We start from the raw sequence: 14,130 nt of genomic DNA, 5'->3' as shown, positions 1-14,130 counted from the left end.
GTATATTTTACTCCGTAAAATCGTGCAGCATTCAACACGTTAAATATTTTTATCAGGTCGAAAACTTCGTTTTATACGCGTGTCAAGGGGTTACAGAGAGGATGCACGAGTCCCGAAAGAGGATCGATTAGGGGAATCGCCGGGGAGCCGGGTTCCGATCGGTTTTCGGTCCCCGTGGAAGCGGAACTCGCGGCGATCGGTCTCATTGTCTCCCGGGGCCCGAGGTGGCGAACCTCAGTTCTGCTCCAGTACTCATGGGAGTAACATCGCGCACTCCCGCGATCCTTCTTTTCTGTTGCTCCCAGCGGCCGGGCTCGTCGAGTTCTCCCAGCTCCGTTATACTCATCGTCCCCGGAAGACGAGCCCGCGAGCCGCGATCGTTCGGTCCACTGTCATTTTCATCGATCGGATGAAGCGCGGATGTCGCGTGACACCTACCGGTGTCCGTAGGATCGATAGACAATCTATCGGTCGAACAAGGTGACGGTCATGGTTCTTCCAGAACAAGTTGCTCATTAATAATTTCGCGTCACGGAGCTAGAAATCGATGGCATCGAGGAAGAAGGCTTCTTAAAGACTCTTCGCTCCTGGAAGTTTCGTCTTTAATAAAGGATTTGATTCGGTTCGGAATTCCAGTGGTTGGAACCTGGGATTTAAAGACGTTTCGTGTCTGGAAGTCTTGGTGTAGTTAGAAGATGTACTTTGCAATTCCGGTGGCTGGCATCTGTTACGCTAACTCCGTTGACAGTGAGCCAAGATTTTTACGCAACGATAATTGTGCCTCTGCTGTGTTCCTTCTGACTAATAACTGACGATTTTATGCAACCGGCGGTCGCGTGCCGGCAAAACGCTAAGTAACCGACAAGGACGTCGGAAACTGGTGGGAAACGCGCGAAAGTCGCGAGACTTGATCGAGATTGGAAACGAGCATCGGGGAAAAAACGATCGGCGCCGGTAAGAGCGAAGACTGAAAGCGGATTTATGAGGTTTGGCGATTGAAGAGGTCGTGGGAGTGTTCGGAAGTTTCGAGGAGTTTCTTTGCAAGAATGTATAGAGAGTTAAACTGTTAAAACAGAGGTGCCTTTTGATGATTTTTAACGGCAACAGTGGTAGTTTGCATTTCATTAGATGTTGGCTGAGTGTATCATAGCAGCGCGAATGATGAGAAAAGTAGACATTGCGAAAGGAGCGTAGGAATTTGTGCAGAGAGATTTAAAGATCTGCCGAGCGGAATGCAAGAATGTTGAGAATGTCTCGCAATGGAAACGGCGGAAAGCAAGTTTGATACCAAATCTGGAAGAAAGAGGGTAATCTTGGTCTAGAATCTAGTTGGCGAGAGACTGTGGCGGTTGCCCATAAAAAGGGATCGGACTTCGGTGAAACGAGTGACCCGATAGAGACGCGAGATCCTCTGAAAGTTTCCAGAAACTTCGCCGGGAAATAGCAATATCGGGGTGAATTTGTAGAACAGAGAATAACATTCATCTTTCGGAAGCAAGGAAACCTTTCTGAAGATTGAAAGAGCCCTGAGCCAAATTTTGGTAATCCGATGATCGATCTTGTTCATCTGAAATCCGTTTAAGTCACGCCGGAATCTTCGGATCGCTTCGTAATCCTGGATTAAAGTTTGTCAATCCTCGGAGCTGATAGTCTATTAGTCTATAGTCGATAACATAGAAATCCGCGCAAGTTTCTCTGGACACTTAAGATTGATTTGCTGAACAGAATCTCTACCTTCTTCTAAAGGCTTGAGGGGTTTACGAAAGAACTGTGGCAAGTTTGTGATCGGAAGATTCATCGTGATCACTTAGAATCCATTAAAACTCTCTTAAATCTTGTAAGACACTTATCATTTCTTTCCAAAAATTATAATCACTATCGAGTTTTAACCTCGATTCACAGCTTTCCTCAGAACAAAATCCTCAAAACAAAGTCTAAACGACCTATGAACAGAAAATTCGAAGCACCAATTTTCTATATACATTCTATGTAACTTCTCTATAAAAATGTAGCCACTGCCAAGTTTTAATCTTGACCCACAGTTTTTCTCAGAACAGAATCCCCAAAACAAAGCCTAAACGACCTACAAAACAGAAAATCCAAGGAACCAATTTTCAAGCAACTATACCGGATCCAGAAGGATAATTAGCAGAAGGAATCTATCGCGACCTGGATACGCTGCCGCGGACGGCGTCGGAAGGTCTCAACCTTGAACTACAGCTTTCCTCGGGTCCAGCCGTGGCCCCCGGTGATCGAGGCTGCGAAGCCCGGCCGTGATCGGCGTGGCTCGGCCGTTGCAAAAGTATCCTCGGGCGAGGATGAACGCGCGGCCCTGCGCGCCTCCGTGATAACTGATAAATGTATACCGGTCTTGCGGTACCCAGCAAGAGAATGCGGTTACAAACACCGATGAAAAAAAAGGAGGAACAGGCCGCCGGTAGATCTTTAATGGTCGTCGATACTTTCGTTTAGAAAGCGCTCGGCCGTGTCAGTTGGACAGGGATTCGCGACCGCGGTGCATCGTCCTAGCGGAACTGTCCCACGGAAACGCATCCGAAAACTCGACCGTGAGTCCTTCGAGGATCACAGGAAGCCTGTTCGTTGTTCAGACATGTAAACATCCGCGACATGTTCGCGGCCCGCGAAGAAACGTCAACCTTGACGGGAGAAAGTTTTTGCCGCATGAATGAGTAAGTTTTTGCTCCGGTGTTTCCGATTCTTCGGCGTTTCTTCGTCCTTTTTTGGTTGCTTTTCACGTGTCTTCGTTCGAAGACATATTCGAATGACGCGCGACGAAGGTATAAATGACTGATGGGAGAAATGCCTGGGAAACGTCGCGGATCGCCGGCTCGATTTTATTTTCTAAAGGATCGTCTGAGATGATTCTTGTTTCGGTCTATTTAGTGCCGCGAACGGGACACCGTGTATCTTATCCGCGCGTCGCCACAGAGGAATATTTATGCGATGGTTCGATAAGGTGGAAGTTATGTTAATGTCGCACCGGTTCCACCGTATCCGATGACCCACTTCGAAATGACAACGCACGAACAGCTGTTTTGCGCCGTATCAGCACTCGCTATAATCCTTTTCCCATAGTCCGCTTCTAGAAAGTTTTGCTGTACAGTTTGCACAGCACCCGCCGCGAATGGGAACGTTAAACTTCGGGGATCAGGGGAATTCAGGTGAGATCTTTCAGCCGAAATTCGGCCGATCACGCGCGAGGAATGATGCCGCGGGGTTTAGCGTAACGTCACACTGGAATTGAACCTTTGAAATCACCTGGGACGTGTCCTGCTGCTTGATTCGGACCCATTGCTTTGTAACGGTCGTGAGAATCTGTAACGGATCGCTGTTGGGGATCAAGTTATTCGAGAATTATCGTTTCATTTGTGTATTAGAATAATTCGTTTATTGATGAATCCAGAATGGAGTCAAATGTTTTTAGGTTTAATTCAAGCTTCTCAAGTTTATTATTTAAATTCAAACGATGGAATATTTTCATTAAATTATTCTTTGTGTTTCTTTGAAACGAGGAAGAAATTGTAGATAATCCTCTTAATATTAATCCTACATATGTATCCGACTTTGTCCCTAATTGCCATATCCTTGAAGTCTAGGGAAGCAAATGTAATTTGCCGAATGTAAAAGTAATTTATTACGCTTGTTAATATTCCCTGAAGTGTAAGAGGATCGCAAACTATGTAGATAATATTAGCCTAGAGTCAAACTGCATATTAGCCTGCGGCGCTTTCTCAGTTCCCTAAAGCTGGATATCGTAATATTCTGCCAATAAAATGGAAATTGCAAAATGTACTTTAAAATGTCACGGCGGTGATAATTTAGTGTTTGAGTGCTGGGGAAGCCTTTTCATTAATAATTCAGGGAGACATCGAATATACAGACGCAGGAAACATTTATATGAGGGAAAGACTTATAAAAGGATATAGTGATACATTAGCAACACCTAACTACACTGCATTACATGCAATTTACGTAGCTAAGAAGTTAAACGTGTCCATTTCCGCTCAAAACTTTGGAGTACCATATGATTTTAACGCAAATAAAATATTTCTACGCTCGAAAAGCATATAATCCTATAAAATATTATTCTGTCACAGTAACAGATAACACTTTCAAAAGTAGCGTCTATTATTGTTTATTTGCCGTTTTCGATTTATAAGAAAATAATGCTATATACATGATGATAATGATAAACAAAATAATGCGACAACCGAGATCGAAGTGTCAAGGAGTGCTCCAAATTTTTTAACGGTAATATAAACAGTTTTACGTACATGGGTCAACCGGTACAAGCGAAATATGTTTGCAGGAGTGGAAAATGCAGCTGCCAGCTCGGGCCTGGCCGTGGCCCGTCCGAAAGAAGAGGCGAACGCGATGGAAACGGTCCGTGACTTCGTCGAAAAGATCGTGGAGGGTTTGATCGGCAAAGTGGACGACGCGCCGATCGATCGGCTATACGATCATCCAGCATGTAAGTTAAAAAGTATGACTTGTTCGCAACATTTACGCTCTTCCACCAGTCGTTTAAATTTTGAGCGAATCGAGCAAGGAAAAGGAGAAAAAGTTTGACATTGAAATCGAAATCGCATCCGTTGATCTCAAAGAATTCGATTGCGTTTAACCCTTTGTGTCTCAAATGATATTTTTTTACTATTTATCCTTACCTTCACTCCAAATAGTACTTTCTCACAGAATTTTATTCTAAATTAGTTTCCTAACAACATTTACCAAATATCATCTAATAATTTGCAAGAAAGAAACGGATTAACAGACTCTACAATCACTTAGAATATTCAGAATTTCTATATTTCCCTTAACAGTATCTCGTTCACAATCCCCTGATAGACCTACATAAATGTCCATTTCCCACAGAAAGAATTTGTGCGATTTGAAATATCGAGTTTTCGACGACCGCACACATTTTCCCACTCAACAGCTGGAATTAAATGTAGGAAGGAATATTTCTCGAAAGTTATTAGGGCGTAAAACCAAGCGTCAAATTAAATTCAGTGGAACTGCTTAAAAAGTCTAAGTGCATTTAATTTACGGCAACGTTTCATTGCGAAGACATGAAGGGTTAAACGATACGAGTACCTACTTATGTACACCCGACAAAACCATCAGAGCGTGTCGCCTCCGTTCACCAACAAATGCTGCCATCTGCTGAAGAGCCGCGGACACTGCGAGGAACCGCGCTCACGCTAATCCCTTCCCCGATATCGCGCCGACATCGTTTCCGCTATCTGTTACCCACTTAACTCCCGACGTTCTCGATTACCGGTTGTTATTTTTTCTCTACGCCTTCGGTTACTCTACGAAACACGAGGTTTACCACCCAGCAATTAACTCTCGGCCGTGCTGAGATGGCTTCTTCGACACTCTGGAAACAGCTGGCAGAAAAAAAACGGTATAAGATTATAATTACCGGAGCGTGGATATTAATTGATAATTTATGGGAATAAGGGTCAAAGTAATTTATTCCTAGCATTAAAGATTTTTGTTGTATTACACGTGGAAGGAGTTAATGAAATGTAACTGGGGCTCGTAGTTCACTCCGGAATGTCGTATCTGTCGCGGAAGATGGGAATTATGTAGAGATCAACGAGTGAGCGGAATGTTGAAATTAGTTTATAGCATGCCGTATTGTTAGGGAACGTCGGAGAAGCTATCTGGAGTTTGAGAATGAAATTGTATTGTTCTGTGCTGTCCACTAACTACTCGACTAACGCTAATTAACAGATAACAAGCTTTTGGAAAAGCATATTGTTCCCCTGGTCGACGCGCTCACTCGTATGGCCGTGGTGCTGCGATTGTCTTTGTCAAGTAAGTAACTTCTAACGCGATAACAGAATAATTCGGTCAGATTTCTGTTAATATTTGAGACTTTCGCAAGCTTTACAAGTATTTCTAGTATCAAATTTAAAGATCCTTAAATATTTGAACGAAAATTTTCATGACCGAAAACATTATTTTTTAATTATCGTGCACCTTTCGTACAGCCGTGTAACACTGGTTGCTTGTTCCAGGCGCTTTCTGCTTTGCTATTCGTTCTCCTTATAATCATTGTAAGAAAAGATATTGCGACACAAATTGAAATTGAAACAGTACATCAATCTTTGCCTGCAAAAGTAAATAAGATTATGTAACATATCCTTATCTTGCGTCTTTGAAGTTCTTTTCACTCTATCCGTCAAACAGGAAACCCTTCGTGAAATATAATTTACTAATTGCAAGAAATAAACTGTCATAAACATAGGAAAGCAGTAAATCTTATATATCATTCGATTCATAAATAACTCTACCAGAGAAAAATCCGAAAACAAATATTTTTTTAACTGCCGAACTCTTATTTCGGATAAATATCATATAGAGATAAGATACGGCCTACAGGTTGCTTCAAAACTACTCGATTGATACTCGAGAAACAAACTGAATAAAAACAAGCCTACTGCAACACAACTGATATTTCACTGAATACAAGCAAATTAATTGTTTCACTCGGATTGCTGAAAACATTCGAGCAAATTAATTGTTTCACGCAATTTGCTGAAAATATTCGAACAAATTAGAAAAAACCTCTTTCCGCTACCGATCTCCGGTGACCCAGCAAATTATCGAGGCCAACAGACATCGATCCTCGAATCAAAACCGCTAAGACGTCCGTCAAAGCTGATTAGAGCATCGCTAGATCAGCTAAACGGTCCTGCATTCTCTCTCCGGCGGCAATTCAATTATATTCGAACAGCTCGAGGGTTGCGCAACACGCCGCGCAGAAATCATAATTGTCACTGACAGCTCCGCAGTCAGAACTGGCTGTTTATTTACCTTCCCACGGAAAAGAGAAATCTATCTGCCGCGGAAAAGTGTCAATCGGAGCGCGGACCACCTCGCTGAAAGTTCACGAACCCGCGATTCCCACACAGCCAAAAGAATTTCCTGAACAATATAATTAAGACCGGCTTCAGTCATGGGAATCGACTATTATGCCGGGCATAAACACAAAAAACAGAAACCACCAAGTATTTGATAAACACAGTCAATCCTCAAATAAGGCGGTTAATTGGCTACATTATTGTTATTCAAAATAGCGTCATAGGAGAATTAGAAGTCATAGAAATGTAACGATAGTATTTTAACACTACAACTACCTGACAGGTCAAATAGACCTATTTCAGAGTTTTGATTTCACAAGTGTTTAAACTATGAAGGCGTTTTTGCAAAAGGTTTTTAATTAAATTTTTGTGTTTGTATAGACATGGGACTACAAGGTCTTTGAATCTCAAGAAACGTATTATTCTAATTTTTACAAATAATTGGAAATTAGTCAACTGAACCGTGCAATTGAAATTCAAGTTATATGTAATAATAATAATGACGATGAATTTTATTGAGAGAAACTTTTTGATATAGCAGAGATAACTATTTCTGTGTTTCGAGAAAAATATTTGTTATGAAACGTTTGTGGATTAATGAAATACTAATACTACAGTGTTATGAATGATATTAATTATTTTGAATTATTGATATTAGTATATAATTAATCCAAGAACATTTCACAGAAGCTTCTTTTTCTCGAGAAGTCAGAAATAAGAGTTAGACGATTACTATTCCGAGCCATTCATATTTTTGACTGTGTTATTTGAGAGTCAAGTAATTCATTCAATTCGTTTCACGGTCGAAGTTGCTGTTTCATCGATATAAATTCGGGTGGCGAGAAAAAAGTTCGGGGTGGATGACTTGTGATTATTTTAAATAACCTGGAGAGAGTATTTTGAGAGGATAATTTGTTATTATTATTATTTTGGGGGTTTTATTAAAGGATGATTGGAATCTGGCACTTTGGTTACATTGTTGCATGAAACTAATAAAAGGGTGCTTTAAAATTTGACAGGAGAGAATGAAACACGAGTTAATCCTTTTTGGGATTTCTTTGATTGCGGTGTTTGTAAAAGCTGCTTCACTTTGATGCAACCGCCATATTGAAAAGGAAAGAAGACTTTTTGATAATGTTCTATATTAGAAAGTGATGAAAGAATTTCTCTTATGATTTTAAGTTGAGTTCTGTAGAAGTTACCAGTATCCGCCATTTGTATTTGAAAGGTCGCATCTGATAATTTGCTAAGGCATATGAAACATGCAAAATGTTGCATAGGAAGGATATACATATTTGCATGAGGAAGTGATCGTTGTACCGAAGACGCACATAAAATTTGCTTAGATCATTAATTAAATATGCGAAACATCCATTTATTCAATGAAGACACGTGTCACTGTATTTACATGGATAGCAGTAGAAAAATGCGTTGACAAAAAGCTAAGATATATATGGGAAAAATTCGAATTGAATATTAAAGTATCCATTTCCTTTGTCTTCTCTGGACGCTCGGTAATTTTCTATTTTATTCAAACAAAATGCAATAAAGAAAATTGCTGCCGGATGAATAACTGAACAAATATTACGAAACTATGTTATTATAGATGATTCACAAATTTCAGGAGCGTGCGGCGTTTCGTAAGATGATTGAATAAAAATGAAGATTGCTTGATGTTTTGCTTTGATTTGATGATTCCTTTCATATTATGAAAGAACACTCATAAACCCGATTTATCTTTTTCTTACGTTTCATCTGCAATGTTTTCAAGATTATTCTGGATTCTAATTAGAAAATTCATTAAAGTGGAACTCGATGCGAGGTAAATCGTTAATTATTCCTGTTCGAACTCAGAAAACCGATCTTAGAAATCACCAAAGATAAAATGCGATTACTTAACTGTTAATTACAAAATACCAATTATTATAATACTATATTTATAATATTAGTCATTCTAAATTAAAAGATCATTATTATTAAAAAAAGGTATTGTAACATTAATTATTCTAAATTAAAAGATTCTTATTATTAAGAAAGTATTATAATATTAATCTTTGTAAATGAAAAGATTATTACCATTCAAAAACTATTACAATATTAATCATTACAATACTTTAGATAATTTTAAACATCCATCGCCAATAAAATTTAACGATTTCCGACGTTACGGTAACTGCAAAATGAGTCATCCGCGTTTTATCCATCGAAGGACGGTGCTGTCCAGTAACAATGGAGGATGCAGTTATCCGAGGACAATAATCTCGAACTAGGCACACTTGACTCGTCTGTCGTTTACGTAAGAAGTGAGTCAGTCGAAATTCAAAGGAATATTTGCCTTATCATTATTCCAAAACGGAACATGACTGTTCGTTTCATCTGAGAAATGCGATCGACGAGGGATATTACTTGAATTAATTATGTATTCGGCGTTCTGTTTACCCGACAGCTTATTTTGGAACACCGAATTTTCCGTCTGCTGAGCACCATTTTCTTTCATGCCTATTGTATTCGGAACACACACGGCTGGAAAAGAACGCGTCATTCGCAGTATAATCGCGTGACCTTCAGACACGCTGTTTTATGATAAGCTTGCAAATTTTACTTGTTTCTTCTGCTCCGCTATTTTTAACATTTGATTTTCATTTGAAACACTTCGACGCAAGAAAACGGTTTCCTTTTAGCATGATCGTAGGTGCCGACACTTTCCTTTTAGCATGATCGTACTCGACGATCTACTCGAAGAATGGAGTTGTGCGTTATTGAGATAAAATTAAGTTATTTTATGAGATTATATAAAGTATAAGGGAACAGTAGAAAATTACAAAAGGATAAAAAGTTTCGTTTGAAGGTGTTATTTTTTCTTTTTAATATCTTGCATTAAATTTGAAGTAATGTGGAGAATATCTCATTTCTTACGATTTTTTAATCTTAATCTCATAATATGCGTACAATAGAAGGAATATTGACTAGGATTGTGTTATATGTGAATATAATACTTTATTGTTTAACGTTTCTTTTAGACATTTCACGTGATCACAAACGAAACATCAATAAAACCCTCGTTACGGGTTTTTATTTTATATTTCACGCACACTTACACGTCGTAAAATCCAATCTAATCATCATATAGTTATAGAGAACGATCCACGTGGATAGGATCAACTAAATTATAAAACCTGTTGAAAGCATAATAAACTTCTTTTTGTGTGCCAATAATAGGTGAGGATATTTACGTAATCCCATTTATATATAACTGTGTAGCATGCATACACGTCAATGGTTTAGTATGACAGTAACAATCTTGATAATAATGTTAATAGCAAAATCCCGCAGCAATAGGCCTCAGTATTTATTCAATTTTAAACGAAATCTAATTGCTAATTATGAAAGTATTGACAAGCCGATTATAAACGTTCAAATTGATCTATTTAATACCTGTATTATATATTATTGCCATATCCACGATATCAGATAACTGCCATGAAAATTAAAATGAAAAATATAATGAAGACAATGAATTCTATATAGAAGAAATCATTTAGTTTTTGATCATATTCTTTAATAACAACGACACAATTATCAACGTGCGAAATAATAAAGCAATTCAAGCCAGGATAAGAAATTGTCCGGACAATTTGCTTGCGATAAATATTAATCGCGCATAAGCCTGCAGCACTTTGCATAGAATGACGCTGCTCGTTTCGCCGTTTATTGCAATCGATCCCGTCGCCGGTGTATTTCAATCGAATTCAAATCGAAGCGGTCCCTCGACCGAACGGGAAACACCACGAACATTAACCTTTCCTGACAGGTTAATTAATTTAAGTCTTCGAAATCGGTGTCGCCGCTATGACAGTATAATCTTATTCTTTAATACTAGAACTACCGAGCATTTAATACGATTAATATGCAATTCTCATAAAAATTGTAACAATAGATTATTTTCAATTTCTTTAGATATTCATTATAGTACTGAAATGAAACTATTTATTTTCAAAATCATTTCGAATATTCAATGCTTCGAAGATATCAATAATTGCTAAACAAAAAAATCTAAACCAGTCATTTTGACTGGTACGGTAGTTCTAGTGTTAAATAGATACATGTGTTATTTTGTGATAAGGGTAACAAAAATTGAAAGCTTTTTGTTTCCATGAACTGTAGGTAATATTCGACGAAGTATATTTAGTTGAAAATAATTTGTTTCTTTAATATATACTAATATTTACTTAGATATCGCTTGAGCGAAAATAATTTTGTCATAGATACTATGACATATCTGAACATTTGATTTTAGTTTAACATCAATTAGAGTTCAACGAAGAAACACTCGTCACCTTAATATTGTTCAATTTATGTCAATTTGAATAATATAAATATTTAACAAAAAGAAGATATATTTTATGGAAGTAAATACAGAAAAATAGTTAATCAGACCTCTGTGCATCTCACACAGAATTACTATACTTATAAAATTATTCTAACTGCATAATTTTATAAAATTATTACTATCTGTTTCAAAAACAAATTTGGTCCCAAAAACGTAAAATATAAACTTGCTTCTGCTGGTTGGTAGTATTACCAAAGAAATCTACCGATCGCAAAGGGTTAAACCTTTGTCGCACGTCCCAGGTCGTAAACCTGGGAATGTTTTATCAGCATACGAACGTTTTAACCTAGCCTGGCACGGATCGCTTGCGTCAAGCCAGAGAAAACAGTCTTGTTCGAAAAGTTTCCGCTTCACCCGATAAAGAACAGCTCCGACGTTCTTATTATTCATTCCTTGAACCTTTGCACGCGGTAAGAGGTCGATGAATTTTTCAGTTCCTCCGGCGATCGACGTTACTACGTATTTTGGGATTCATGATTTCTTTTGTGGAAGTTGGAAGGTTCCTTTTGGAAATGGTAAATGTCTGTATGAGGGGACAATGGATAGATGGATTTACATATTCCATGGCCTTTTTTTGATATGCATTTGCTCTCTTTTTGGAAAAGGAAATTTTTATCGAATGCGAAATGGGAATTGCGAAAAATTTTGCAAATTGGAAGTTGTTAATTTTGTTGAGAATAAAAAGGAGTAAATGAGAAATTAGTAAAACAGACGAATGATAATACTATTTGACAACTGAACGCAGAGATAATTAATACTATTTTAAGTCTTATTATTATGGAATAAGGCCAGTTTTTACTGGAATTTTTCAAGAATATTTCAGAATTCATTCAGGAGCTATTATAATTCATAAATAGTCAACATTACGCTGAGCCTGATATGGAAGACCTCGTTCCAGTACCTTCAAATATTTACACAATTCTCTTAACGAGTTTGTAAGAAAACATTGAATATTCCTCTGGCTTATTGGTACTCAATTTTCATACAAATATGGCTGATACTATGCTGAGCACGGTAGAGAAAACTATTCTTATCACTTAACTATTATCTTTCTAGCAGAAATAACACCTGCAATCGTATCTCGCGCAACAGTAGTTTCTTTGTGCTGATACCGAGACACATTTTAAATTCTCTGATAACCTATGTACAATAAAATTCAACTTCAGTTAGCTACGATTAATGCCTTGTTTACTTTTTATAAGTTAAAATAAAAGGCAACTCTGGAGAAGCTTGAAACTTTACTCGTGTTAGCACAGAGGAAATCGCGAGTAAAACCGTACAATTTCTTAACAACAAATGTTCCGCGAAGCCACTTAACAGTATTAAGATCGAGAAAACAAGGAAAAGATCGTACAATATTTTTCATTTATATACAACGTGCAAAGACATTTCCTTTAAAGATTAACGCCTATAAATACCGATGGACACAATGTTCGATTTCACTTTCAGTTTCAATTCGATCCGAAAATTACAATTCGAATTCGAACTAAAACGCTTTCAGTTCCAATTATAATTATAATAAATAATCTCAATTGAAGAAATATCAGTTCGAACCTAAATTTCATTAATTTCGTCGTTGAAGTTTCACTTACATGGAAATTCCAGGCCCACTTCGGCCGATTAAAATTCCACAGTCGAATATCCGTGCGATCCAAGAAAAATTCTCTGGGATTGCTCTATCAGGGAACAGCTCGAGCGTTTCCCATCGGAGCAGGCGATCGTCTCGGACGATTTAACGATCAAGACCCGTTCCGTGAAGCGAGACATTTTCCCCGGGCGACGCGTGAACGTACGAAAGACGTTCGTCCGGCGATTTTAGAAAATGTAGGTTCCCTTGCAAAAGTATCCCCCACTAAAAGGAAGCCGTACCGCGGCGTATGTGGGGTACGTAGCTCGCGTATCAGGCCGCTTTGGCAAACGCTCAGTCGCGAGCGGCGCAAGCCTGCGATTACACACAGAACACCCGTGTGTTCTTTCGTTCATTCCCCGCCGGTAACCATTCGCGCACGCTGAACAAGATAAATCAACTGTGTGTCCGCGAAAAGTGCAAACTCCGTCGTTAAGTGATACCACATTAATTAGAGCCACGATCGACGCGTCCGAACTAGTTTCAACCCTGCATATCGTACACCCTTAGTGACAAGTGACGTTGAAGTGGAATCGCACGCGATGGCAACTCGGTAGGATATACAGGGGGATATTTGGGGAACGTTTTTCATTTTTTAGTGGACGAGGGAACGCAATCGACCGATCGTTGAAGTGCATCGGAACGTTTGAACTTACAGGGATGACAATTTTAGTAGGGCAATATTTGGTAGGGATAGTAGGGAATATTTACTTTAAGTTAATTTCATTGAATTTAATTACTTTGTGTGTGTTCCAATCGTTGAAGGAAATATTTATAGTTGTCCAATGGTTAATAAGATTATTTTGAAGCACGAATCCGCAACAAAATTCAAAATACGAAATCGTAAAATTCAAGAGAGAATGGGTTAAAAGTGTCTGCAAATGAGAGAAATGCGATTGAGTTTCTATTAAAAGAAAATTTATTTCATATCGATGTATTATCTATTAATTCACCTGGAAGGAGGAATGATATCATCGCCGATACATGATAGGAAATTAATGATCGTGAGAGGAAAAGTATCTGTTTATGGACTCGAGGAGGATACCCGTAATTATCAGCTGGGTGTACTAATTGCCGGCTAATTGCGCCCTTGAAAGATAAGATATCGCGCTGAAGGAAACTAAGAAAAAGAGAAGCTACCGGGATCGATTTCCGCAGCCTCTCACAAGTTTTAATTGCCTCGTTTGGCACTCGATTGGAAAACCCCTCTCGCTCTCGAT

General features: G+C 38.5%; 1 protein-coding gene across 11 annotated transcripts in view; it reads left to right on the top strand.

Annotated features, from left to right (window-relative positions):
* The window catches only part of LOC116426488 (Myosin-7a binding protein), a 70,113-nt gene that overhangs the window by 34,546 nt on the left and 21,437 nt on the right, over positions 1 to 14,130 (top strand). For 5 of the 11 annotated variants that reach the window (XM_031975479.2, XM_031975480.2, XM_076370035.1 and 2 more), the window contains 2 exons: positions 4,331 to 4,492; positions 5,761 to 5,844. In XM_031975479.2, coding sequence (XP_031831339.1) covers positions 4,331 to 4,492; positions 5,761 to 5,844 — 246 coding nt within the window. Of the gene's footprint in view, positions 1 to 2,671; positions 2,691 to 4,330; positions 4,493 to 5,276; positions 5,429 to 5,760; positions 5,845 to 13,170; positions 13,598 to 14,130 lie in introns of those variants that run through there. The other 6 variants (XM_076370038.1, XM_031975489.2, XM_076370037.1 and 3 more) reach the window with 6 other exon arrangements.

This window comes from Nomia melanderi, chromosome 8 (assembly GCF_051020985.1).
Source record: "Nomia melanderi isolate GNS246 chromosome 8, iyNomMela1, whole genome shotgun sequence".
NCBI classification, from domain to species: domain Eukaryota; kingdom Metazoa; phylum Arthropoda; class Insecta; order Hymenoptera; family Halictidae; genus Nomia; species Nomia melanderi.
The sequence above is the reverse complement of the archived record's forward strand: the minus strand, read 5'-3'. Positions and strand labels throughout refer to the sequence as shown.